At 43.1% G+C, this 27818-nt stretch overlaps 1 protein-coding gene across 1 annotated transcript; it reads left to right on the forward strand.

Moving 5' to 3' along the window:
- Positions 1-13353: 13353 nt before the first annotated feature.
- On the forward strand, positions 13354-27470 carry PIP4P1 (phosphatidylinositol-4,5-bisphosphate 4-phosphatase 1). The gene is made up of 7 exons (XM_042475815.1): positions 13354-13827; positions 15332-15534; positions 19498-19604; positions 20336-20441; positions 23278-23330; positions 23741-23831; positions 25299-27470. The coding sequence occupies exons 1-7, from the start codon at positions 13686-13688 to the stop codon at positions 25440-25442; spliced, it is 846 nt and encodes a 281-aa protein (XP_042331749.1). The 5' UTR covers positions 13354-13685; the 3' UTR covers positions 25443-27470.
- The last annotated feature ends 348 nt before the right edge of the window (positions 27471-27818 follow it).

The raw sequence follows: 27818 nt of genomic DNA on the forward strand, positions 1-27818 counted from the left end.
AGAAAAGTCATAACAATTCTAGTACCGTAAGTTTTAAAATCATGGCTTTATCAAATACAAATGATTTGAAAAGAGCTAAACAACGTTTATCATCACCTTCATCTTTTTCCCATGCTATTTTCTTCCCTGATTCCATTACGTCTTATGACATGCAAATTTTCCATTACTTAACAGTCTTCCCCTTGTATTTTGTTTAAATTTACTGCCAAAAAACCAGGGAAGTTTCCAGGCTTAGCGTTCCTGGGACTGAAAAAAGACACTCTCTGTGTCCTCATATAATTTTTATATGGAAAAGCAAAAGGCATCCTCAGATAGTCTGGTGCAGGGTAAACCCACTGAATGGGATATAGTTTAATTATGATTAAGCTAAGACGTATTGATTTCAATAGGTCTACTCTAAGTATGGCTAAATTTGACTCCAGTCCAAAATGTTTTCATCCATAAGTTACAAATTGCTGTTCAAACTTCATAATGTTGTTGATAGTTTTCTCGTAGAAATTGTCTCATTGGTGCATACTTTCCAACTTTGTAAACTCAAAATGCATTTCTGTTTTGTATCTGATGAATATCTTTTGTTACCTATCATCATATAGGGTTGGCCCTCCATATCCATGGATTCAACTATCTATTCATGGCCTAAAAATATTCCAGAAATATGCCGGCATCTGGAGACCAAGGTTCAATTTCCTGCTCAGCCACGAAAACCCACTGGGCGACCTTGGGCAAGTCACATGCTCTCAGCCTCAGGGAAAGGTAATGGCAAATCTCTGAACAAATCATGGGAAGAAAACCCCATGATGGTCACCATAAGTCAGAAATGAGTTGAAGGCACACAACAACAGTTCACACCTTGCTCTTCAACCACAAAGGCTCCTAGAGCAGCTTAGAGATAGTTAACTTGCATTGGTTTACTATTTTAAATTATCTAAATTGTTGTTTTACATTTAAACCATTTAAGTTCTTGTTGTGTTGTTGTGAAATAATTTTTTTTTCTATTTAAATTACAGTAAAAACTACTCAGATTGCATCTAAACAATATGCAAATGCTATGCACATTCATGTCCTCCTTTATGTTAAGAGGAAAATAGGACTTGGAAGGGCAGCCATGAAGGACCCACATAAGATCCTGAAGTGTAAAGATAGTTCATTGAATACTAAAGTTAGGATTGTCCATGCTATCATATTTCCCATTTTGATGTACGGTTGTGAAAGCTGGACAGTGAAGAAAACTGATAGGAAGAAAATTAACTAATTTTAAAGGTACTGTATTGCAATGTAGTGTTGGAGTGGATTTCTGTGGCTACCACAGACTGCTAAAAGGCCACCAATAAGTTAGTTCTTGAGCAAATCAAGCATGAATTCTCCCTACATGCCAAGATGACTAAACTGAAACTGTCATACTTTGGCCATATCATGAGAAGACATGACGCACTAGAAATCACAATAATGCTTGGTAAGACAAGAAGGCATTAGGAAGAGAGGAAGACCACATTTCAGATGAACAGACTCAATTAAAGAAGTCATGGCCCTGAGTCTGCAAGACCTGCGCAGGGTTGTTGATGACAGAGTGACTTGGAGGTCTCTCATTCATTTATGGTTGTATGTCTTTGTTTCCAACTTATGGCGACCTAAGGCAAACCTATCATGGGTTTCTCTTGGCAAGATTTGTTCAGAGGAGGTTTTACATGCCTTTCCCCTGCGGCTGAGAGTGTGTGACTTACCTAAGGTCACCCAGTGGGTTTCATAGCCAAGCTTGGAATCGAATCTTGGTCTCCAGAATTGCAGTCCAAAACTCAAACAACTAGGTTGCCATGAGTCAAAATCAACTTGGGGGCAGTTAATAACAAATATACAGATTTGTTTTATCCACAGATTCAATTATCTACAGCTTCAAAATATTCATATATATATATATATATATATCCCAATAAGCAAACCTTGATTTTGCCTTTTTATATATGGGACACCATTTCACTATGCCATTGTATCTAATGGGACTTGAGCATCCACAGATTTTGGTATCCACAGGGGGTCCTGGAACCAAAACCTAGCACATACCAAAAGCCCACTGTATTCTCTTTTTGTCAACATACAAGGGGCTACCTTCCTAGCAGCACCTGAGATCTGATTCTGTTCACAATTTAAACTTATCCTCAGATTACCACTGCAGGGATACTCAGAAAATTAAAACAAGAGCTAGACCCAGCCACATGCTCCTACTTGAAATGCAAGGCAAGAGTGGAAAAATACCATACATAAAGGCAGGCCCAGGACAGGAATTTGTGGTATCATCTGCTAGGATGCCAGGGCCCAGGCAGCTGCCCAAAAACGTCAGGTGTGGTGCCAGCCTTGGAGAAGGCAACTCACATAATGTATGTTTGCCTCTCTCATCTAAAGCTTAGACATATATTCCGGGAAGCAAATTAATTCAAAAGGATCGCCAATGCCAACAACAAGGCCAGGTTGACATGCGTTCAGGTTTTGCCTGCCTCTTCTGTTTCCTTGCTTGCAATTAGAAGACGGGCTCATCCCAAAGGCATCTAATAAATCAGTGACTGATTGAATCATTGACCCCTATTAGACAGAAATCTCAAGAAAAATCTGAAGCTACTGAGATCGTAGGATGTGAATCAGTGTATGATAAGAGATGAGGCTTCGTCAGGTGTTTGGCAGGTGCTATGGAGAGGATAATGGGACAGGATGATGATTCTTGCCCTGAGTGGATGGTGGTATCTTTCGCCTTGCCTCAGACCTGTTGGCCTAAACACTTTACATCCTTCAAGCTTTGAGTATTGGTATTGGGGAGCTGGGTATGTTTAGCCTGGAGAAGAGAAGGTTAAGAGGTGATATGATAGCCCTGTTCAAATATTTGAAGGGGTATCCATATGGAGGCTGGAGCAAGCTTGTTTTCTGCTGCTGCAGAGAACAGGATCTGGAGTAGTTTATGCAAGCTACAGGAAAAGAAATTCCACCTCAACATTAAGAGGAACTTTCTTACATTAAGAGCTGTTCAACAGTGGAACACACTCCTTTGGAGAGTGATGGCATCTCCTTGTTTGGAGGTTTTTTAAACAGAGGCTGGAGGACCCTCTATCAGAGATGCTTTGATTGTGAGTTCCTGCATGGCAGGAGATTGGATTGGATGGCCCTTGAGGTCTCTTCCAACTCTGTGATTTTATGATATTCTGCATTATAATATTCCTCACTTAAAATCTTGGAAGAAACCTCTGTAACCACTGAAATCACTGCAGTCCACCGCTGATGTTTGTGCCATTGGTGGAGACCCGGTGCCCATTCACACTACATAATTATAGTGCTATTATTATCCTGGGCTTTGTAGTTTGGTGAGGCATTGGAGCAGTCTGGCTGAGAATTCGAAATTACCCTCCCTAAACAACAAATCCCAGATGCCCATGGGGTGGAGCCATGGCAGTGCAAGTGGAACAACTGTGCTATACCTGTGTAGTGTGAAAGGGTCCCAGAAGTCAGCTGAATTCCTTGGGGAACTGAGAAAACACTCAAGAAGAGCAATTTGCTTTGTATGATCTGCTTTCTCCAGTCAAGAAGATATGGACTCAACTCAAGAAAAAGGCTGAGATACAGTAGAGATCGCATGAAAGATGTCCGTGGACAAAAAAAGGTCTAGCAGTAAGGATTATGGGAGAGTGATGCAAGCTTATGGCTTCTGTCACACTGCAAAAAATAAAGCAGTTTGACACCACTTTAACTTCCTTGGCTCAGTGCTGTGGATTTTGGGGTTTGCAGTTTGTTGTGGCACCAGAACACTCTGACAGGGAAGGCTAAATATCTCACAAAACTACAAACTCCAGAATTCTATAGCATTGAGCCATGGCCGGCGTTTGCATGACGTCAGGCTTCGTTATTTCTGCAGTGTGGCTACACCCTCGTATCAACAGTATAAGAAAATGCATGAGGAAAACCCATCAGATACCAGGAAGATACTTTGTGTGCAAATATTGCAATGCATAATGTGTGCCTGTAATGATTCAGAGTTTATTGTGTACCTGTAATGACTCAGAGCTGGGGAACAGGTTTAGCCAGTTCAAATGCCCCAGAATCAGCTGGTGTTGTTGCTTTTGTTACTTTCAATTTACTTCTCACACAATTCTGCCACATACACACACACCCACACACTGTCAATTGAGAAGACAGATAAAGGGTCTCCTATGCTGCCTTAGTGGAGGATATTTTTGACTGCCCTTGTTGAAGAAAAACATTAAAACCCTACCAATTGTGGTGGCAGAGTTTTAATGCAGAAAGAGGGTGCCATCTTGTTCTGTACAGTAAAACAACTTAGATCATCCCTATCCTCATTCCAATGAGGACTCCCACGTTAAAACAGCTTCACTGGCTACCTGTTTCTTTCTGGACAGAATGAAATGTTCTGCTCATGATGAAGTCACTAGTTAGATACCTTCAAGTTGTTTCTGACTTATGGTGACCCTAAGGCAAATCTATTGCTGAGTTTTATTGGCAAGATTTGTTCAGAGGGTGGTTTGCCATGGCCATCCTCTGAGGCTGACAAAGTGTGGCTTGCCTAAGGTCTCCCAGTGGGCTTCTATGTCCAAGCAGGGATTCAAACCCTGGTCTCCAGACTCAGTCCAATGCTCAAACCACTACACCATGCTGGCTCAGTCCCTCTCTCTTTTACCAGCAGGGAAAAAATACCTTTTTATTTAAGGCAGGTGCTATAGGTTATATTTCAGAGGAAGGAACTGACAAAATATTCCTTGCCTAAGAAATCCCTATGAAATTTCTAAGGTTGCCATAAGTCGACAAACCACTTGAAGGCACATACACTCTCTCTCTCTCTCATGCACACGCACACACACACAGGCTTTTAATGTGTAAACAGGGAAGCTTATTGGGATGTTTACTTACTTTTATATGCCTCTGAAATGATTTTTATACTGTTTTTTTCACACATTATTGGTAAATTTTAAAAACTGATTCTCTCTGGGTCCCATTCTGGGAGAAAGGCGGCATACAAATAAATAAGTAAAATAAATTCAGTGGGGAAATGGTTGTATGTGAACTCCTGGGTACATTAGATCACTTTCCCCTCCTTTCCTGGCTAGCTGGCTTGTTTTGAGAGGTAGTGCAATGGATTTTAATCCAAGTAGTTGGCAGTGAGGAAATTATACCAATGCTTCGTTCTTTCACTTGTTTGTGCCTTCTAACTAGGCTCCATACAGAAGGTGCTGTGCTGAGAAATAAAGAGACAATCTTATTGCGGATGCGCATTGCTTGCTGTCCATTGTTGTGCACGTTGTCAATGCACATTTGCTCCACCTGCTGTATCTGATTACCCTGCAGACATCTGTCACCCAATTAAAAGCTCCTGGCCAAAGGTCCATTAGTCAAACATAATGGCTTGCCAACATGCTATTATCAATAGATTAAAATAAAAGTGCATCTGAGCATTGGTCCTCAGCACATGGAGCACAGCCTACCCATGCTCCATGATGTCTTAGCAATCTTTGTGTGGGGGGGTATACAGAGTGGCAGATAAGCTTTGTTAGGCAATGGCAAACTCCTCTGAGCAAATCTTGTAAAGATCACCATATATCAGAGTTGACTTGAAGGCACACAACAGCAACACTTAAGGCAGCAAAATATCCTTTAAATAGGTTGCAGGGCTTCCCTAAACAGTTTAATATCTGCAAGTGTGTGTGTGTGTGTGTGTGTGTGTGTGTGTGTGTGTGTGTGTTTTCCAAACTAGAATGGATTTAAAGAACTTACATTTTTTTAGAGGGGAGCATATTTGGCAGCCTCAGCAGGACATAGTGGAAAAATTGGCTAAGGCCCTATTTTGGACACAGCATGACATGACATGACTCATTAAAAAAAGACTAATGCTTGGTAAAGTGGAAGGCAGTAGGAAAAGCAGGAAAAAAACATTACAGGTAAATAGATTCAAGGAAGGAAGCCACAGTGATGAGTTTGCAAGACCTGAGCAGGACAGCTAATGACTGGAGTGCCTGGAGATCACTCATTCATGGGGCTGCCATAAATTAAGCCAGCTTGACAGCAATTGACAACTACAAATCATAGAGTACAAGGGATATTCTGTCCTCTCCTCTTTTTAGCCATCACAATGGTGCTATGGGGCCTGGGGGCAGGGTATAGAGAGACTTTGTGTATATTCACACTGCATAATTATAAAAGCTTGGAACTAATTTAATTGCCATGACTTTATTCCATGGCTCCTGGGCTTTGCAGTCTGGTGAGATATTTAGCATTCTCTGCTGGAGAGCTGTAGTGTTGTAGTGCATGAAGGTGGACTAGAGTTATCTAGGAAAGAATTTTAAGTACCTTCCCAAACTATAAATCCCAGAATTCCATGGAAAGGAGCCACAACAATTAAACAGGTGTCAAACTCCTGTAATTGCACGGTGTGGATACATCCAGTGATTAACCCACAACCATACACCAAGCTAGATAACTAAGTTGGAATTTGAAACTACTACTCTATATCCATCTCTCTTTCTCTATGTCATTTTGACTTCATGACCTCCACTAATTATATGTCACTTAATTGCTCAAGATAGGTCCAGTTAGGTCCAAAATACACTGCAGAAATAATCCAGTTTGAGACAGCTTTAACTGCCCTGACTCAATGCTAGGGAAGTCTGGGGACTAGTTTTGTGAGACATTTAGCCTTCTCTGTCAGAGATCTCTGGTGCCATGATAAACTACAATTCCCGGGATTCCCTAGCACTGAGCCAGGTGGTCTCAAACTGGATTATTTCTGCAGTGTGTTTTGTACCTTGGTGCTTGGAAATGTTACTTATATGGAGGACAGTTCCCAGAATCTTGTTGCCAGTCTGGAAGAGTTTGGGAATTGTAATCCAAAAACAACTTTCACAAAGTTACAGTCCAGTTTATCAAAGCTGGCTGCTACCTTTCCAGAGGACTATGTCTTCAGCATTTAAGCTGCACCCCACATTTTGGAAGGGCTAGGGGCTTGGAAAAAAGGAGAAGACACGTTGCATTTCTAGCAGAGAAAATGCTTAGAAACATGACTCTAATCTGCTTATTCAGTAAAGGTTCAATGGCCCCTTATCAGTCTGCACCTAGCCAGGGAGATTGCACTCTTGTGTTATTTATCAGCTTTATACCGTATCTTGCTTATTTTATTACAGTGAGGAAACCTAAGTAAACAAAGATAGTGGAATATGGATGCAGGTGGAGGCCTTTTTTATATAAAGATGATGACAACTCTAAAAAAAAAACTTTCACAAGAGCAAACAAAGGGGAAAAAGGTAATTTGATTGCGTCTGCAGTGTTCCTGGAAGAGCAGTCAGGGGCGTCAGTGCTAATTGTGCCAAGCCAATAACCGTGTGCCATGGTGGCATTAGAGAGGGCAGGTGAGGGGCAGGAGTTCAATGGCACTGGTGGGTTTGGACAGCAAGGTGTTTCAAAAGGAATTCAGCTCTTGCAAACCTCATGGGCATTTTATGTAAGAGCTACTACACGCATTGCATAGGAAGGACATCAGCAAAGTTTTGTTCTTTTTTCCATTTTCCAAATAATAAAAAGAGATCAGTTTCATTCATGATATTCTAATCTCACCAGACAGACAGCATGCAGTGGTTTGAGTGTTGGACTGTGACTCTGGAGAAAAGGGTTCGAATCCTGGCTCGGCCATGTAAATCCACTGACTTTATACTGGTCAAAGACTGAATAAATTTTACTACTATTACTATCCACTGACCTTGGGCAAGTCACACACTCTCAGCCTCAAAGGATGGTGATGGCAAACCCCTCTGAAGAAACCTGCCAAGAAAACCCCGCAATAAGGTTGCCTTAGAGTTGCCATAGGTTGGAAACAACTTGAAGGCACACAACAACAAATCTCACCCATCAGACTCAGAATGATATGTCAGTTGCAGAGGGAAGGTTTGGATTTTTACAGCAACCCTGTGAGGTACATTTGACTGAAAGATGGTGACTAAACAATAGCATATGATTGTTGCCTTTGGACAGGGATGAAAACACACAGCATCCTCCTCTGATGGTGGCAGGAGATATGTCACTGCAAGGAGGAGAATGAAAATTTCTGGACTTTTCCTTTCAAAGCGCTCTTGATCTCTGCTTGAATCTTGCTTAGAATAGGCATGTTTCTCTTACCAGCATTAAAATTAACCATAGTTGTCCAACTTCAGAGGTAACATGTAACCATAGTTAGTTGAAAAGAGAAGCAAAGAATTCTATTCTCTTCCTCATGAGTGAACTGGAGGAGGAGAGGGCTGAGGAAAGCTTGCAAATACGGGAGGAAACGTTAAATGATCTCAGGCAGAGGGATGGCCCTCCAGAGGTTGTTGGATCGCAACTCCCATAGTCCTTCATCATTGGGTATACTGGCTACTAGATTATATAGTCCCCATCACTGATTTAACATTATGGGTGAATTAAGCCATTAAGATCTGTGACTGAGCAGGGATTTAAAACATGGGCTTCCTCACATCAACCATTCCAGATGAGCCACTTGTGCCATCGTGATGATTTTGACTGTTGTCCTAAATCTGAAGCATCAAGGCAAAGAAACAGAAAAGGACTATCAAAATCCTCTGTGAAAGAGAAATCCTTTGAGAATGAGAGTGGTCCCATTTAATAAAGTGTACAGGAACCAGTATGTACGTGGACTGCATTTGCTAATTACGTTAACTAATGATCTCCTGCAGAAATTAAGCCATCCTGTTCCTCTTGTGCTACTTATTTTATTCATTGAGAAAAACTGGGGAACAGCACTTCTTTCTTCCATTCCTCATCACAGGAAAGCATGCTGTGTTCATTTGTGAATGCATGACTGTTTTGCAAAGAGGAACTTCCGCAGGTCATTGCCTGAGGCTATTACTGAATGAGTTCATTGAGTTCAAAATTTTGTAATTGTTGGGTCAAACTTGGGTACTGAGTAGAATATATGGATTTTGACTACTTAGTGGGAAAAAGAGGGGTTTATATGGGACAATTGAAGGAAGAGGTTTGGTTTAGAAATTGGAGGATATTGACTGAGAATATAAAAGAGAGAGATGAAAGACAAGGATATGAATAGGACTATTGAAATTATACCCCATATCAAAGGTATCAATTATAATAAATAATTATAATATCAATTATAATCAATTATATCAATTATAATAAATAAATAGACTGATCCCTGGAGGGCAGGGAAACATTGGGAAGGGTGGTATATATATATTATATACCTATATAGTTAGTATATATGCTAACTATATGCTATATTAGTCGATTTTGGAAATTAGCTCCGAGTTTGTTAGTAAATAATTAAATTAAGGAATGCATTATGTGAAATGTATAAACTGTGATAAATGTATGGCAATCCTTGGAATAAACATTTTTTTAAAAAAAATTGCATATTGAGCCAATAACTTAAACTTAATCTTTGTTTTTGCCTGACCTCTGATGATCCTCAGGTGAACCCATTATGGGGTTTTCTTGGGTTAAAAGAGTGTGTGACTTGTCCAAGTTCATTCACTGAGTTTCTATGGCTGAGCTTGAAATCAAACTCTGATTTCCAGAGTCATAGTCCAACACTCAAACCACTATGGCATGTTGGCCCTCTGTCTTACATCTTGCTGTAAAGTGTATCTTACAACTCCTCACTTGGCCCCTTCCATATATATTGTTGTAAAAACAGAACATGGCTTTCTTCAGCTTTATAATCCCCATTACTCCCTGGTTTGAGATGATGGGACATCTAACTCACTGTGCAGGAGGAGGGTCTGGGTTAAGAAAGACTGTTCTAATATTTGTATGGAGACTCAGCCTTGAATTTGCAAGACCTGAGCAGGGCAGTTGATGACTGGGGCTCTTGGAGGTCTCCCAATCATAGGGTTGCCATAAATCAAAGTTGGTAAATACAATTGGCCCTCGGATGGTATCCACGGATTCTTTATCCATGTATTCAAGCATCCACAACTTGAAAGTATTTTTAAAAACATATAAATTCCAAAAAGCAAACCCTGTTTTGCCATTTTATATAAGGGACACCATTTTATTCTTCGTTGTATTTAATAGGACTTGAACATCCATGGATTTTACTATCCACAGGGAGCCCTGGAAACAAACCCTAGTGGATACTAAGGGCCCACTGTAACAACAACAAAGTGCAAGTCTGAGTCCAGATGAGGATACATGTGTCAGCTATAAACTGAAAACCCAGTCCCTTGATAAACTGTTGTCCCCAGTTTGCAGATCCATGACCTCCACATCAGACATTTGCATTACTCCGTAGAGGCTGGAAAACCCATGAGAAATTCTAAAAAACCAGTGCCTCTTTTCTACATTCGGGTGACCTGTTCTAGGAACAAGAAAGCAGAAAAATTGAATGAGTAAGTTAATGAATGACAAGCACAGAAATTTTAATACATGAAACTATTTTAAGTCCTATAGCTTCATTGACCCCAGGCTGCATCCGCACTGCAGAAATAATCCAGTTTGACACCACTTGAACTGCCATGGCTCCATGCTATGGAATGCTGGGAACTGTAATTTGCCACAAGAAGTTCAAGTGGAGTCAAACCAGATTATTTCTGCAGTGTAGATGCAGTCCTTGACAGCCTGAACCCTGTATTTTTACTCATTTATTCACATGACATGTTAATGACCCCCAAAACATTGGGAGACTCAGCAAGTGACCGAAGAAGAAGGCAGAGAACAACAACTTTCCTTTTCAGTACTTGGACCCCCAAATGGTCAATAATAATAATAATAATAACAACAACAATAGAGTTTATTTATATTTCCCACTTCTCCGAAGATCGAGGCTGGATTACAACAATAAAATAATACAAGGAAATAGAAATGGTACAAAATATAATAAAACACTAATATTGAATTTACCAATTCCTATTAGTACTCTAAAATCAATTTGTCACTGGTCAATGATCACAGTCAAGAGTGGGATATTATCATCGACTTCTATATAGAATCTAATAGATAAGCCCACCAGAAGAGATCCATTTTGAGTGCCTTCTAGAAGGTCTCTAAGGTAGTAATGTAACGGAACTCTTCCGGTAGGCTATTCCATAATTTTGGGATCGCTGCTGTAAACGCCCTGTGGGAAGTTGTCATTAACCTGGTACTATGGTACTCCAGTAAATAGTTTCCTGATGTTCTGAGAGTGCAGGGCGGATTGTGTAGGGAGAGGCGCCCCCCGCAAGTAACTTGGGCCCGAGCCATGTAGGGCTTTAAAGGTAATGACCAATGCCTTGTATTGCACCTGGAAGGTAATTGGCAGCCAGTGAAGAGATTTTAATACTGGTGTTATATGGTCAAACCTAGATGTACTTGTGACCAATCTGGCTGGTGCATTTTGAACCAACTGAAGCTTTCAGACTTGGTACAAGGGTAGCCCCAAGTAGAGCGTGTTACAGAAATCTAAACGAGAGATTACCAGTGCAAGTACCAGTGCTTCAAGGTCCTTTCAGTTCAGGTAGGGACGCAGTTGGCGTATCAACCGAAGCTGATACCAAGCACTCCTGGCCGTCGCATCTATATGAGATGACAACTGCAGAGATGGATCAAAGAGTACTCCCAAACTGTGAACCTCGTCCTTTAGGAGAAGTGTGACCCGTCCAGGACTGGCTGACAAATCTCCATGCCCGGACTTAGGGTACCTATCACGAGTACCTCTGTTTTCTCTGGATTCAGCCTGAGTTTGTTTTCCCTCATCCAGTCCATTACTGACCCAAGGCAGGCATCTAGAGGAAAGATGCCATCCTTAGTCATTGCAGCAGTCGGAGACATAGAGAAATAGATTTTGGTGTCATCAGCGTATTGATAACACCCTGCCCCATGTCTCCAGATGATCTCTCCCAGCGGCTTCATGTAAATGTTGAACAGCACTGGCGACAGTATCGCGCCTTGAGGGACACCCAATATGAATTCCCTCTTGGATGAATAACTGTCCCCAACCGACACCATCTGGACTCTGCCTGAGAGGTAGGACCTGAACCACAGCAAAACTGTGCCTCCGATACCTAAACCTCAGGCGTTCCAGGAGGAGACCATGGTCTATGGTATCGAAGGCCACTGAGATGTGCAAGAGCACCAACAGGGTCACACTTCCCCTGTCAACTTAGGGAGCTGGGTATGTTTAGCCTGGAGAAGAGAAGACTAAGAGGTGATATGATAGCCCTGTTTAAATATTTGAAGGGATGTCATATTGAGGAGGGAGCAAGCTTGTTTTCTGCTGCTCCAGAAAACAGGACCCGGAGCAATGGATGCAAGCTGCAGGAAAAGAGATTCCACCTGAACATTAGGAGGAACTTCCTGACAGTAAGGGCTGTTCGACAGTGGAATGCACTCCTTCCTCGGAGGGTGATAGAGTCTCCTTCCCTGGAGGTCTTTAAACAGAGGCTGGATGGCCATCTGTCAGGAATGCTTTGATCTGGATTTCCTGCATGGCAGAATGGGGTTGGACTGGATGGCCTTTATAATCTCTTCCAACTCTATGATTCTATGATTCTAAGGGAATCATCTCCCATTAAACTGTGGAGAAACCTGTCCTTGTCCATGGCTTCACACCCTGCTTCCTTGGATTCAGCAACTGGGGCAGTTGTTGTGAAGTGAGTTGCCTTGTTTTAAACTCTTCCAATTAAGTGTGGCCTTCCTTTGGCTGCTTTTCATCTCCTCGCTTTCCATCCTTGTTGCATTTTGAGAATGAGATTTCAGCCCAGTCATATATTGATTATAACTGTTATTTCCACAATGTAAGCATTAAACGTTAGAGTGGGAAATACTGGTCTTCAATGTTTTGGGACTTCAGTTCCTATTAACCCCAGACAGGTTTTTAACCCTAAATTCTAAATCTGAATTTTAATCCTTAACTAAATTTTAACCCTATTTTTATTATTTAACATTATTATTATTATTATTATTATTATTATATGTAATTTAAACCTAATTTTCTTAATCCAGATTTTAATCCTAAACTCCCAACAGCAATTCTTTTACCTACATAAACCGTATAATTATAATTAAAGAATTAAAACAATTCAGTCCTGGCCACTCCCTCCCTTTCTAAACAGAATTGACTGGATTGTCAATCATTCTGAAAGGGGCGGGGCAATAGGGAGGTTGGAGAGGGGCGGGGCCAACCACCAGAACTCCAAAGAAGGGGCGGGGCCAGCTTTGAGTGAAAGGCGGGGTCGAGTTTGAGACTGTCCAAACAGCGTAGGATGCCTCTCCCTCAACCAATGAGTGCTCGGCTCAGGTATCAGACTATGGAACAGCGGCTGGGCTCAGCCAATAACAAGGCAGATTCATTCCTCAAGCGAGCCGAGCCTCCATCCCCTCAGGCCTTCACCTGTTGTGTATTTACAACCAATAGGGAAAACAATACGACGCCTCAGGGGTTAGGGCAACCAATGAGACGGCCGAGAGGGAGTCACGTGATGAGGGTGTCGGAAGGAGCAAGACGGACGTTTTTGTCGACCAATAAGCGCAAGGGGAGGGTACGCGGTTGACGAATCAGAGAACAAAGGCGCTGCTGACGCAACGTTTCCCCTCGTCACGTGACAAGGTCTTGATGACTCCGGAAAAGCGCGTCAAGCGTCACGTGCCGGGAGTCGCCGCGGGTGGGGGGCGGAGTGGGGCGCTACGGAAGCCGAGAGCGACGCGGCGCGGTGGCGGCGATGGCTGCGGACGGCGAGCGCTCCCCGCTGCTCCCGGCCGAGTCCGGGGATGGGAGCGGCGTCGGAGGCTTGGTGGGGCCGGCGGGGCTGGGCTCAGGCACCGCCGCCTCGAACGCTCCGGGGAAGCCGAACCCTCCTCAGGGTGAGCCTCGCCCCCTTATTAATATGCATGAGGGGCAGCTGGGAGGGGAGGGGTCCTGCAAAGGGAGAAAAGCACCTCGGTGAGAGGGGCGGGGCTTTGCCCTTGTGTGTGTCTACACTGTAGGATCAACGCAGTTTGACACCGGTTTAACGGCCCCTGGCTCCACCCCACTGGGGTTTATAGTCTTGTGACGTACCAGCTCTCTATTTTGGCAGAGAAGGCTCAAGGCCTTGTCAAACTGCAAACCCCAGGGATGGGGGAGCAACACTTAGGCCTGTTACAGACTGCCAAAATAAAGCTGCTTCGGGTCTCTTTGGAGGTATGCTGTTTAAATGATGCATGTACCCTAAGAATCCGGAAGCTGCACCAAAGCTGCACTCCAGTGCTTAGGAATGGAGTGTGGCTTTGGCGTGACCTCCGGACTCTTAGGACCCATGCATCATTTAAATAGCATACCTCCAAAGAGACCCAAAGCAGCTTTATTTTGGCAGTCTGTAACAGGCCTTAGAGCGGTGCCAAACTGCGTTATTTCTACAGTGTAGATGCACTTGAGGAAGTGGTTTGGGCTCTTTACTGTACTGAAGGAGCTGAGGGCAAAATGTTGGGAGGCACGGCCTAAGAAGGGAGATTTTAGAGCCTGAGAAAGTTGTTCTTGTTGTAATAATAGTGTAATAATAATAATGCCTGTATAAGAAAAAAACATGATGGTCAGAGTCCAAGCTGGCTGGTAAATTCTTAGTTTGTGACCCAAACAACAACAATAACCTCTTAAAGCTCAGTCCTGGTCAAGATTCAGACAGTGAAACACACTCATTTGGAGTGTAATGGAGTCTCCTTCCTTGGAAGTCTTTAAACAGACACTCGATGGCCCTCTGTCAGGGATGCTTTGATGGCGATTTGCTGCATGGCAGAACGGGGTTGGACTGGATGGCCCTACCAACTCTTATGATTCTATGCAAATAGGGGTTGCTCCAGGAAAGCACCTCAGAGTCTGGGTCTGTGCAAGAGGTAATGTAATAATGCATTGGTCCCAATTTTGGGTCAGAATCTTATTTGGACTCTGTAGAAAACATTTAACCCAAACACTTTCCTCAGATGCCTGAGAGACAAAGTAGAGAAGGAGCAGCCTAGAACCAATGTGGCCGAAGAGGAGTGTTTTCTGCTCTCAATGGGAATCAAAAAGGGATTGTGGAAGAAAATGAACAGAATTAAATGGGAGCAAGCACAAAAAAGGTGGGAATGGAGGCAGTGATGTGTTGAAAAGGGCTGATCTGGGTGCAGCTGGAGGCGCCAGTGTCCACCGTGTGCTGGAACTACTTTAGGCTTTAAAGGAGGTCTCCAAAGTTCTGAATCGTATTTACTAAATAGATCCATCACTCTGAACACTGCCATTAAAAGTAGAATAAAACAAAGAGTAGATTGACTGGATCACCGACTTTTTGAATCTTGGATACTTCTAGCCAGTACTCCCTTTCCATAACTCTCTTCCTTTTCTCTCGCAAAGGGTTTCCTTCCTTCGGTGGCATCAATGATGGGGGCCAGGCGGCCGTTTTGCCCGGAGAGGACCCCCCGCCCTACTCTCCGATGGCCTCCCCAGAGAGCGGCAGTGCTCCCATGATCACTTGCAGGGTCTGCCAGAGCCCCATCAATGTGGAGGGCAAGATGCATCAGCATGTGGTGAAATGCAGCGTCTGTAATGAGGCCACGGTAAGCAGCCTTGGAAGGGCAGCAGGATGGGCAGGATAGGGCAGTTCTGCCAGAAACTGGACTTGCGGTACTGATAGTCGGAGTAAGTGGTGAGCCAGGAAGTATGATGTTTAAGCCAAGGCTCACCTCATATCGCCCAACTTTCTGAAGCAGCTGAATAGCCAGAGACATGCCATTTTCTCTCGTCTTCAGTTGCTTCTGCCAGCCGTATTCAGTATCATTTCCCCAGACAGCGAAATCATAACCCGGTAGAATGCTAGATTACATCCAGTCTGATGGCTTGTGTTCCTAAGATTCATCCCTAGTATTTGGAGAAGTGCTGTTTAGGCTTTGATATGGGAGGAACAACTCATTTAATCTAGACAGGTGACAACAGAACACAAGTACAAGGATGTAGCTTGATGATAAGAGTACCTGTTTTGCAACATAGGAAAGCCTCTTGTCTAAAATTCTGGAGAGCTACTTCCAATCTGCATAGACGAGGGAAACATCAGACTTGTAACAAAATCCTGTTGCTTGCCATTTCTCATCAGCTTTAGCCAGCATGGTCAATAGGGATGATGGGTGTTGTAATATCCACAATATCTTAAGGATAAGAAAGTCATCGCCACCACTCCACAGCAGTCTATATTAAATTAGAGGAACTCTAATGGCTTAACTACAGTTTAAAGCAGCTTCTAGAAAAGTGCTTAAGTGTCAGTTGTATCCCTTTCTGCCAAAAGGATTTTATTAGCTTGCTGAATTTAGTGTGGATTTAAGCTGAAACTTTGAAGTGACTTTTCTTGTAGTGGGTTCTAATCATAAGCATGCTGCTTATGATTAATTGTTGTTGCTTTCTGGTTCCTAAAAAGTATTATTATTAAACAACTAATTTTACTTTTTAGGGGGGTTTCCCTAAAAAGCAATTATGAATATCATAATTGAGAATGTACATCTCATTTATTGGTTTGACTTATGAGAAGAAACTATTTTGCTTCCTTTCAGTCTTTTTGGGGTGGAGGGGAGAAGAAAGTATGTAAGGTTTATTTTCTTCTCTCTCTTTCAAAGTATTTGAGACCTTGGGTCATACAGTGATCGGCAGGAGATTTAGAAAGAATAAAATGAAGTATTGTACATGCCACAGTTTATTTCCCAAGGGGGCTGGTCACTTCATAGGTGGGTTTAAAATGAAATTAGCCAAATCCATGAAGGGTAAAGAGGTCTGTCAAAAGCTACTAGTTGTGAATCCTTGGGTTCAGAGGTAGTATGACTCAGATTATGAGTCTCTGAGGGAAACAAAAAAGGAGTGAAACTATTGCTTTCAGGCTTATGGTCTTTCCAAAGGCATCCAGTTGACAGTTCTGAAGAACTACTCTACTGGACTAAATGGACCACATTTCCTGATCCAGTGGGGCTTTTATGTGCTTAAGATTGAAAGCGAATCCTGGATGCTTTACACACAATCCTTATGGGTTGGGTTTGTGTTGTTGTTTTTTTACTCCCTAGATTTTTCATTTTATAATACCTATCTAGCATGACTATTAGTAAGAGCTTGTGAAAGAGGCAGTTTACATCTCTGACCAGATTTGCCCCCCTTCAAGTCCCCTCTATGGAAATATTATATGGGAGGGTTCAAGAAGGGCACTCCCTCCTCCAAATACCTTACAGATCCCAATAATACTGCTTTGTTATAAGAGAGGCTGATGTAAGCCTATTCCAATCTGGAGCCCTGCAGATATAGTGGACTACAGTTCCCATCAGTTTCTGCTGTCATGGCCAGGTATTATGGGTTGGAGTCAGTGACATTTGGAGAGCCTTAGGCTGGGAGCAACACTATTGTAAAACTTGCTGAGATAATTTATATGAACTGGTTTGAACAAACACAAAGTGCTCAGTTGGTGTAATTTGGTTTCATTAAGTTAGGAACCTTTTAGTGCATCCTCCTTTACTTTTACTCCTCTCTCTGTTAATCCTTTTGCAAGGTTTCTGGATCTTGAAGTCTTCCATTTTCTTTTCTTTTTTTAAAGAGAGAGATTTAAGATAAAAACTTAAATCATTGTAAATCTCAAAGTTGAGATTGCTAGCCTGCAGCAGTTTTAATTCCTTGGGATGCAGACTTCACAGAGCTGGAGTGGTGTGTTGCTACTTGGACACCATCCAGAGTCTGAAATCAAATATCTGAGGCTGGATTCTGGATGCTGTTTCATTCTCTTTCTAGAATATGTAACTGAAATGAAATTAATCCCTTCCCCCTATACACAATGCCTGGATAAGCCTCTCTGACAGCAGTTTGCTCAGTTTCTTATTCTGAAAGTAAGACACCATTTATGGGTGTTAAAATTATGGGTGGTTATGCAGAGTAGATTATTGGACTTTGGACATGGAATTACACCTTGAGTTAGCTATGAATTCAGCAGGTAGCCTTGATAGTCTCCTTCCAGCTACCCCACCCCTGGCTGCCATTAGCAAAAACAAAATCTACCTCACAGGACTGTAACAAGAATTAAGAAGACCACAGACTCTCTCTGCACATTCGACATGCTTTGTTCCTGGCATTTGGTTTCTTTTCCTTATGGCTGTTTTGTCCCATGTAGATTAGAAGTCCTTAAGGCAGAGAATGCAGCCCTTCAGTATAATGCCTTGCTTACTCATGGTGCTAAAATAAATCCTGGTTCTCACAGATATCAGTTGAGCGGATCCCCTAATTTCTAGATAACATCATGTTCCTTCTTTGTTGGTTGGTTGGTTTTTTGACTGACAGTAGCTTTCCAGGGTCTTGGTGATGGAGTTGTCTTTCTATCAGGTAGTATCAGATTACTTTTAATAAGATCAAGGGTTGAACCCTTAAACTTCTTGATGCAAAGTATGTGCACTGCCAATGAGCTGTCACTCTTCCCCAAATGTTGAGTTTGGTGGAGATTGGATCTGGGACCACATGGGATTCCTACCCCTCAAACCAGCCTTCTCTGACATAGTGTTACCCAGAATTTTTGGGCTCCTGTTGCCATAATTCCCCATTCTGTCTGGGGAAGATGGGAGTCATAATCCAACACACCTTCACCAGTCACCAGGGGCAATACTCAGGGATTATGGAAGTAGTAGTACAGAACTTCTGGAGGACATCGCATTGGGGTGCCTTGTTTGTTATATCAGTGATCCAGCTAAGAGGAGGAAGGAAGCTCGTGTGTATGTGAACCTGACCTGCAGTTTAAATTGGTAGTGTCTGAATGTAGTCACTGGGTATTGTTTGTTTGTTTGTTTTGTTTCTATTGGGTAGTGGAGCGTTTTTCAATAGATGTTTTAAATAAATCATTGGAAAAGGTTTGGGGTAGAATTGGGGTTTCTCTCAAGACCATCTGTCAAGACAGTCTTTTACAGTGTTCTCTTCTATAATGCATTTGTGTTTGTCTTTTGAACTTCTTTTAAGAGACTTGTGATCAGAACATTTGGCGGCAGAGTATTAAACTGAAAGCAAAATACCATTCTTCTTTGTCCTTGCTGACTTTCTAATTCGGTTCATAAGCACCATCACCACCAAATTTTCTCACAAACCAACTGTTCTGGCCCTGTGTGAGACTTTTCCATAACACTCCCCCCCACTTCTTAATCTGTTCATGAACTTTCTTAGCTACCCCTACCATTGAGCGCTCTTCACACTCTGGCTCTCCTTTGCATATCCCACAAGTGATGTACTTCCTGCAGTTTCTTTTTTATGGACTTACACTTGCCTTGGGCAAGTTGTCCAGCTTAAGTTCTTCATTCAACCTTGAGCAATTAAAATGTCTGTAGATGTTCTGTGACTACACAGCAGCCAAATGACCATTTCATTCATCTCAGTTTTCCACAGGGTTGTTTGATCTGTGCTCCCATATATGTGTGTGTGTGTGTGTGTGTATTCTCTTGCTGCTGCTTCTTAAACTGAAATGTATATCCTGGCCTTGAGGCTTTTAACTTCTGGATCCTGTTTCTTTCTTTCTGCTCCAGCCAATAAAAAATGCTCCACCTGGTAAAAAGTATGTGAGATGCCCGTGCAACTGCCTCTTAATCTGCAAGGTGACGTCACAGCGTATTGCTTGTCCTCGGAACTACTGGTAAGGAAAGAGAGTGGCGAGGTTCTGACCCAGAGAAACCTTTGAATTCCACTCCTCTGGCTCTGTTGTATTGGTTAGGGAATGTGACAGATGCACAGCCTAAAAATATGTAACTGTAATTAGCCTGACATGTTATGACGAGTGTGTTTCAGTAAGGATGTGGTGATAAAAATTACTAGAAAGCTGTCGATCATGAAGGGCAGGATCCAGTGTGAACTACAGTTCTTTCCTTTCTTCTTTTCAAGAAGAAAGCTTCCATACTGGGAAGCAAAGTTTCATAGGATCTTAACATTTGGAAGGGGCCACAAAGGCACCCAGTCTACCCTCCTGCCATCCAGGAATATACAACTACAGCACTCCTGAAAGATGTCTATTTTATTGTGCAGTTATAATTATCCAAAGACATTGTTTGTTGCAAGTAGGAACTGTAAAAGCACCATCCCAAAAAGAAAGAGATATCATTGTTGAGGAAGAGGGAGCAGTGGTGCAGGATTGTTGAGAGTAGGTATTTGGATATTGAAAGCAACTGAAATTCTGTCAGGCTAGATCACCAGGCCCAAACAGGACAGGGTGGGTGAGGGGGCTTTATTTGAGCAGTAGAAACTAATTGATATGCACCTAGAAATGGCCTGGTGAAGAATAAAGGAATAATAATAGCTTTGCATTGGGAAGCAGATGCTCTGAACAGGAGGAAAAGGGTTGAGACAACTCTTTTGTCTTTGTTTTCCCAGTAAAAGAGTCATTAATTTGGGCCCAGTGCATCCTGGTCCTTTGAGTCCTGAGCCCCAGCCAGTTGGTGTCCGTGTCAACTGTGGCCACTGCAAAAATAATTTCTTGGTAAGTGAAATTTGAGGGAGGTTGAGTGAGAAGAGTCTGGCACCATCAGGTTCAGTACTTAAATTTTTGCTGGTGTTTGAAGAAAGCTGCTTAAAGTGACAAACCTAAAGCAGGGGAGGGCAAGGTGTGGCCCTGAGGTTCTTTTCTAAGGCTGTTCTCCAGACTTCCCAGGCCACCTTTTTTCATTTTCCATCCCCCAAAATAATGCGTTGTTCTCACAGTTGATGTTGCGATTTGTCTTTCAGATAGGTTACTGGGTTCTTGTATACTGTTCAACATCAAAATTTACCCATCTTTCATAACTGGATGTGGACTGCATTTTTGGCATATTTTGTAATCCATGCAACCCTTGGAGGGTTCAAGGGGGAAAACAGTGCCGCTGGACATGCCACAGTTGCCCCATAACCAGACACAAAATAGCTGTTCTGAAGTCACCTCCAAAATGTGGTCAGGCTTAGCTAAGCTGGTCAGAGTGTGAGATTTATACAGTACCAGGAAAAACATACACAGTTAGTAACTTTGCCTCTAAGGCTCCCTCTAAGACTCATATGCCTTAGATCTCTAAGACTAATCTGCCTTGCAGGATTTTTATGGACCTAAAATGGGTTGAGAACCAACCTGGTATAGTGGTTTGAATATTGGACTACAACTCTGGCGATCCAAGTTCAATTTCCCGCTTAGCCATGGAAACCCATTGGGTGACCTTGGGTGAATCAAATTGTCTCAGGCCCAGAAAATCCTGTGATAGGTTTGCCTTAGAGTTGCCATAAATTGGAAATGACTTGAAGACATGTAACAACAAATGGGTTGAGAGCCAGTGTGGTGTATTGGTTTGAATATTAGACTACAACTCTGGAGGTCAGGGTTCGAATCCCCACTCAGCAATGGGAAACCCACTGAGTTGTCTTGGACAAGTCACACTATCTCAAGCCACAGAGGAAGGCAAAGGCAACCCTCCTATGAACAAATCTTGCCAAGAAAACCCTGTGATAGGTTTGCCTTAGGGTTGCCATTAGTAGGAAATGACTTGAAAGCATGCAACAGCAAAAAACAATAAAATTAGTTGGGAAGCCATATCCTTTCCTCTAAGCTCCTTGGAGGAAGGGCATGATTGGACATGGATACGGAGTGGAGACCGCCATGATCGATGATCTCCGTCTGTGCATCGACAGGGGAAGTGTGGCCCTATTGGTGCTCTTGGACCTCTCAGCGGCCTTCGATATCATCAACCATGCTATCCTTCTGGAACACCTGAGGGAATTGGAAATCAGGGGCACTACTCCGCAGTGGTTCCGGTCCTATCTCTTGGGCAGATTCCAGATGGTGTCACTTGGCGACAGTTGTTCGACCAAGAGGGAGCTCACATCGGGCATCCCTCATGGCGTGATACTGTCACCAATGCTTTTCAACATTTACATGAAGCCGCTGGGTGAGATCATTCGGAGACATGGGGCTCAGTGTTATCAGTATGCTGATGACACCCAAATCTGCTTCTCTATGTCTCGGACTGCTTCAGTGATCAAGGATGACATCTCCCCTCTGAATGACTGTCTGAGGTCGGTAATGGATTGGATGAGATAAAATAGACTTAAATTGAATCCTAATAAAACGGAGGTACTCGCTATAGGTAATCCCAATCCAGGTATGGTGATCTGTTCTCCAGTTCTGGGCGGGGTCACACTTCCTCTAAAGGACTGTGTTCGTAGCTTGGGGGTACTCCTGGATTCGTCGCTTCAGTTGTCATCTCAGGTGGATGCGACAGCCAGGAGTGCTTGTTATCAGCTTTGGCTGATTTACCAGCTATGACCCTTCCTGGAACGGAAAAACCTAGAAACGGTTGTACACTCACTGGTAACCTCTCGTCTCGATTTCTGCAATACGCTTTACTTGGGGCAACCTTGGTACAAAATATGGCAGTTCAAAATTTGAACCCATTACACCTATTTTAAAATCCCTACACTGGCTCCCCATTTGCTTCCAGGCACAGTATAAGGTGTTGGTTATTACCTATAAAGCCCTAAATGGCTTGGGTCCAACATACCTGAGGGAACACCTCCTCCTATATATTCCTTCCTGCACTCTCAGGTCCTCTGGGATGAATCTATTGCAGTCAGGGAAAACTAGACTATTAAGCACTTCCCAGAGGACATTTTCTGTTGCCGCTCCAAAAATCTGGAACGATTTACCGGATGAGATCCGCCAAATAACATCTTTAGGTGCCTTAAGGAAGGCAATAAAAACGGATCTTTTCTGGCAAGCCTTCCCGAATTGACTTCCAATTTTTCCACTTACCTAATTGTTCCCATTGGATTGAATGATCTTGATTGATTTTATTGGCCATCGGTTGGGAATTGTTTTATTGTTTTAAAGGGTGGGAGGGAGTTTGGGAATTTGAAATGTAATGTCTTTTAGCTATTGTTTCCATGTTTTTTTTTACTTGATTTTATTGTCTTTGATATCTTGTTACTCGCCTCGATCCAATACAGGGAGAGGCGGGATAATAATAATAATAATTATTATTATTATTATTATTATTATTATTATTATTATTATTATTGAAGTGTAGTTACCAAATGGATTGGCCAACATGCTTATAGCCAAGGAGTAAGATGGTTCTCACAAAATTTTTGAAATGATTGTAAGCTGTAATCATGACCACTCTGTTTTTGCACACTGGGGATCTTCAGTGAATAGTTGGTAAATCAATAGCAGACACACACCTAATATACTGCTTCCTTGACAGGTGAATACATTGGAGATCATATATTCTTCCTGCAGAGTTTACTAACATTTCTTCATCCTTTCTCTTTTCTCCTCTTCCTCTTCTTCCCTCTAGTGGACAGAATTTACAGACCGCACCTTAGCCCGATGTCCCCACTGCCGGAAAGTGTGAGTTCACCTACTCTTGTTCAATCAAAAAGGCATGAGAGGATGGTTTTTTTTCAGGCAGAGTAGCAACACTAGTAGGGGTTGAGAGAAAAGTCTCAAGAACAGTCCCTGAGTGCTCAGTTCTACAAGCTGTATTGAATATTGGGTTCCAGATGGAGTTTCTGCTTGTTTGAGGTGGGGACACCAGCCTAAAGGGAGGATGCCTTTTGAGACAGGACATTTGAGATCAAGAGGTGTATGTCCATGGGGCTCTGGAGCAGAAGTTTGCCACTTGGTCTGGGTGGGCCAGTCCAGCAGCTTCCTGAAGAAACACTGTATCCTTGAGAGCTCAAATCTGAGAGCTGAGACCTGTAACATAGCCCATTTCAGGAAATCAAAAGATTTTTCTGTGTCCTCCTTTCTGCTGCCAGCTCCTCCATTGGGCGCCGCTACCCCCGGAAGAGATGCTTTTGCTGCTTCCTACTGGGTCTGTTAATGGCTGTGACAGCAACAGGACTCGCGGTGAGTAGGAGCAAGAGGACACAATCCCCACACAGCCCTTGTTGGCATTTGGATTGGAAACCAAAACAAGTTTTAGCACTTTAACTTTTATTGTGAAATGTCTGGAACTGAGCTGGGAGTTGTGTTGCTTTCTAGACTTTTTGTAACAACAGCACTAGCAGCTTCATTTATATACCGCTTCTTACTGAACTAAGCAGTCTCTAAGTGGTTTACATCTGTAAGCTAATTGCCCTCAACAATCTGGGTACTCATTTTAGTGACCTCGGAAGGATGCAAGCCTGAGTCGATCTTGAGCCCTGGGTAGTATTGAACTTGCAACCTTATGGTTTTGAGTGAGTGGTTTTGAGGCATTTAACTACTGTGCCACCGGGCTCTGCAAGTCCCAGTGGCCAGTAGTGAAGAATATTGGGCGCTGCAGTCCATCAAGATCTGGAGATCCACCTGACTCCAACATCAGAGCCCAGATTTGTACCAGAAGCCAGAGAAGCATTACTCTGCATTCAGAGGTAGGGAACAGATGGGCTTCCAGATATTACTGAACTGAGCTGTGTCACCCCTTTCCAACATAGCCAGTGATGGGGGATGATGGAAGCTGCAGTCCAACAAGATATGGAGAGCCACACATTTCCTGTGTGTCATGGATAGGTTTGCACTGCAGGGATTTCTAAGTATTGGTCAATTAAATAGTTTTCAAAATTTCCCAATTGGGAAGTTTCCAAAGACAGTAAAGAAATAGCCAGTGACCAGAGCAGGAGGGAGCACCTCTTCCCCATCCCAAAATTCAAGAAACTATGCCTCTCACCCTGCCTGCTCATTGAGCAACCTCGGGAAATAAGTGGGATATGATGGGGGTTGGTTCTAACAACAGTAAAGCCACACATTTCCCTGTCTCTAGTTCACAACAACAGCCTTTTTCTATGATCAGTCTAATGGGGATGATAGATCACTATTTGAAGTAGTTGTTCAGTCCACAAATCATTCTGGCCTTTTTCTGTCTCTGAGTGAAAGAGCCTAAAAACCCTGAATAGATTACCCATTGTTCTGCAGGTAGAGACTGCGAGAGGACCACTACTTCCTGCTTCTACTGGAATCATTTTAGAGATCGTGCTCTCATTTTTTTTACTCTTTCTGAGAAAAAAGGAGTGACATTACACAGTGCAAACACTAATTAAGTGGTTTAAAATGATACTTTAAAAAGGATCTAGAACAGTGACACGTTCATTTTTCAAGGTACTTGCATCAAGTGTGATTTGAAGACATGTTGGCTGTACCTGAGGTAATGGGCTCTCAAGCTCTGTGCTGACAAAGTTGGGAAAGGTTAAGTCAGCAGGTGCAGCCACAACTCTTTTTGGTATGAGACCAGTCTGTAGTAAACATTTTAAGTTGCTACTTGCCTAAGTAGCAAAAGTGAGCCTGGAAATCATTTTCCCTTCTGCTGACTCTTCTTTGCCTCTCCTTCGTCTCTAGTTCAGCACATGGCAGCAAGCCCAGAAGTACAGTGGGATCTACGCCTCTTGGGCTCTGGTGATTCTCCTGGCTTTGGTGTGTCTGGGCCGAGCGATGTACTGGGCCTGCATGAGGGTCAGCCATCCTGTCCAGAACTTCTCCTGAGCTTCCTGGAGCTCTTTTCCATTCCCAGCTGCTGCTGTTGCTGCTGATGCTTCTCCCAGCATATCATCTGCCAGTCCCACCCACCCTTTTCTTCTTCTCTCCACTTCAGGGCTGGCATCTTCCGTGCCACCTTCCTGCTGTTCCAGCACCCATTTTGTTATCTCAGCTGCTGCAACCCTGCTGCAACTCAGGGTTCCCCCCTAAAGCTGTCACTCTGAGCTTGGCATGCTACCAGACGTGAACAATTGCACTTGAAGAACTCAAGATTGCTTAAGTCTGGGGCTGCCCCGGTGCCAGCAAAAGTTCCCCTCAAATCCCTTAGGCAACAGAATCCTGCCTGAACCAATTTCAAGAGGAGTCAGCTGTGGCTGGATATTTTTTTTTCCAGGGGTGGAGAGCAAGAAACTGACATTCGTTGCTGAGTGCCTCCTTCAGATGTTGGAACTATATGGGGTTGTGCAGGAACAGATGGGCAGCAGAGTTAGGTGGGAGGTTGAGATCCTTCAGTTAAAATAGTCGAATCCAAGTGGAAACCCCAACAACAAAGGGCTCCTCAGCCACTTGAGCTACACTACAGAGATTCAGCTGGGACACTGCAAAAGAGCACACAAGAATCAATGAACTCATTCCTGCTGCTGTAACATTTCTTAGCCGGGGCAGAATTGGACCAAGCAGTCACTGCTGCAAAGATCCATCCCTTGTTCACTGCCCTGCCCTGTCCTGCTGCTGATCCTTTGTCATTTGGGCAGCTATAAAGGACCGCTGATGAGCTGGGAGGTGAGGCACCTTGTACAATGATGGCAAGTTGGAGCCAGAGATGTGAATGGCAAACAGCTTGCTGCTAATTTCCCATTCCTCTTGGAAGAACTTTGGTTACATTGTACCCTGGTTTGAGTGCAGTGGATTCTTCCTTTCTCAAACCTCCTGTCACTTGGTACCACCAAAATCCAATCCTAAGGCCTCTCTGCACCTATTCTGTGACCAGTCCCAAGATCCAAAGGCCTAATCCAAAAGAACTTGAGTAGCTTCACAAAAACTTAATCTTGGGACACTTCCTGCTGTTTTTTCCTTTTCCCCCATCAACCTTTCCCATTTTTAATTATTTTCCCCTTTGCACATTCCTTGGTGGAGGACCTTTTCTGCCACTTCTAAGAAACATAACTTAAAGAGTGGGATGGGAGGAGGGACCAGCATCTTATCCGTTGCCATGCCACTGATTTGTGCCTCCATTAAAAGGAAAAACCCTTCCCATCACTGCACTGAGACCATTGAGCTTAACCCATGTGTTGGGATAGAATTCCTTTCCTCTCTTACGCATCAGTTGGCTTTGTGACTCTATGATTTGGTACAGGACATAAATGCTCTGTTTGCTTTCCTGCCAATAATTCCATCTTGGGCTTTGCTTTTCTGCTTAATTTCCAGCCTTCATTTCTGCATTTGATCTGAAAAACTATTTCCCCCCTCTCCCCATGCTCCTCCTTCTTCCCATTCCTGTTCATAACGTCTCTAGGGGTTGAGCTGGAAGAACTCCAGCCCTTTAGAGATACTTGGTGTGTGCAGGTACAGGAGAGAAATGGATTCAACCCAGGTGGGGAGGCAAGGAGACCCTCAGCAGTGCAACAAAGAAACTGTCTAGTTAAAGGAAATGTTTCAGTCCAGTTTGTGCCTGTCTGCCTTGGTGTTTCTGTTAACCCATATCCCATCCTTGTCTCAGATTCTCTTATTCTCACATGTCCCCTCATCCTCCTGGCTTTTGAGCTTGTAGCCTCCGTCTCCTTGCTGTTGCAGCTTGTATATACAAATGATTAATGTGTACATAGAGCTATTTAAAGATAACTCCTCCATGGTGGCTGCCTGCCTGTGTGCCTGCATTCTCCTCCTCCCTTTTTCTCTCTCTGACACACAGACTTTCTCCTCCTTCAACCATGATTAAACTTGTCTGGCGCTCCTTTCCTTCTCTCCACAGGCCAAAGGAGGAATGAACAAAAATGATTGGATGATTGTAAATAAAAGTAGAGATTCCATAGACTGATGGGAGTATTTCTGAGGGGGGATTCTCTTTGGTTTTGCTTGCAATGCAGCCTTTACTATATTTTTTGAAGCACAGGGAGTGGTTAGAAAAGGGCAAAGTCCTGCAGACCTTCCCCTGTGGCTTAACTGGTTGTTGATGTTGGTTTTTTTTGCCTTGTTATCTCATCATGAGAATGCTGAAGGAGCCATGTTGGATCAGACCAAAGGCCTCTGCTGTTGACCGAATTGCCAACCAATTGCCCATGGGAAGCCCACAGCAGGGCATGAGTACAACTGCATTCTCCATTTTGTGCACCTGAGCAACTGATAGAGGTATACTGCCTCTGGTATCTTCTTAGAAATTAA

This window comes from Sceloporus undulatus, chromosome 6 (assembly GCF_019175285.1).
Source record: "Sceloporus undulatus isolate JIND9_A2432 ecotype Alabama chromosome 6, SceUnd_v1.1, whole genome shotgun sequence".
Classification (NCBI taxonomy): Eukaryota; Metazoa; Chordata; class Lepidosauria; order Squamata; family Phrynosomatidae; genus Sceloporus; species Sceloporus undulatus.

What these genes read in the sequence shown, in the direction of transcription:
- PIP4P1 (XM_042475815.1), top strand. Translation starts at nt 13,686, where the DNA reads ATGGCTGCGGACGGCGAGCGCTCCCCGCTGCTCCCGGCCGAGTCCGGG. An exon ending in GAAGCCGAACCCTCCTCAGG is followed by an intron (nt 13,828 to 15,331) that starts GTGAGCCTCGCC and finishes TCTCTCGCAAAG; the next exon opens with GGTTTCCTTCCTTCGGTGGC. An exon ending in TGTCCCCACTGCCGGAAAGT is followed by an intron (nt 23,331 to 23,740) that starts GTGAGTTCACCT and finishes TTCTGCTGCCAG; the next exon opens with CTCCTCCATTGGGCGCCGCT.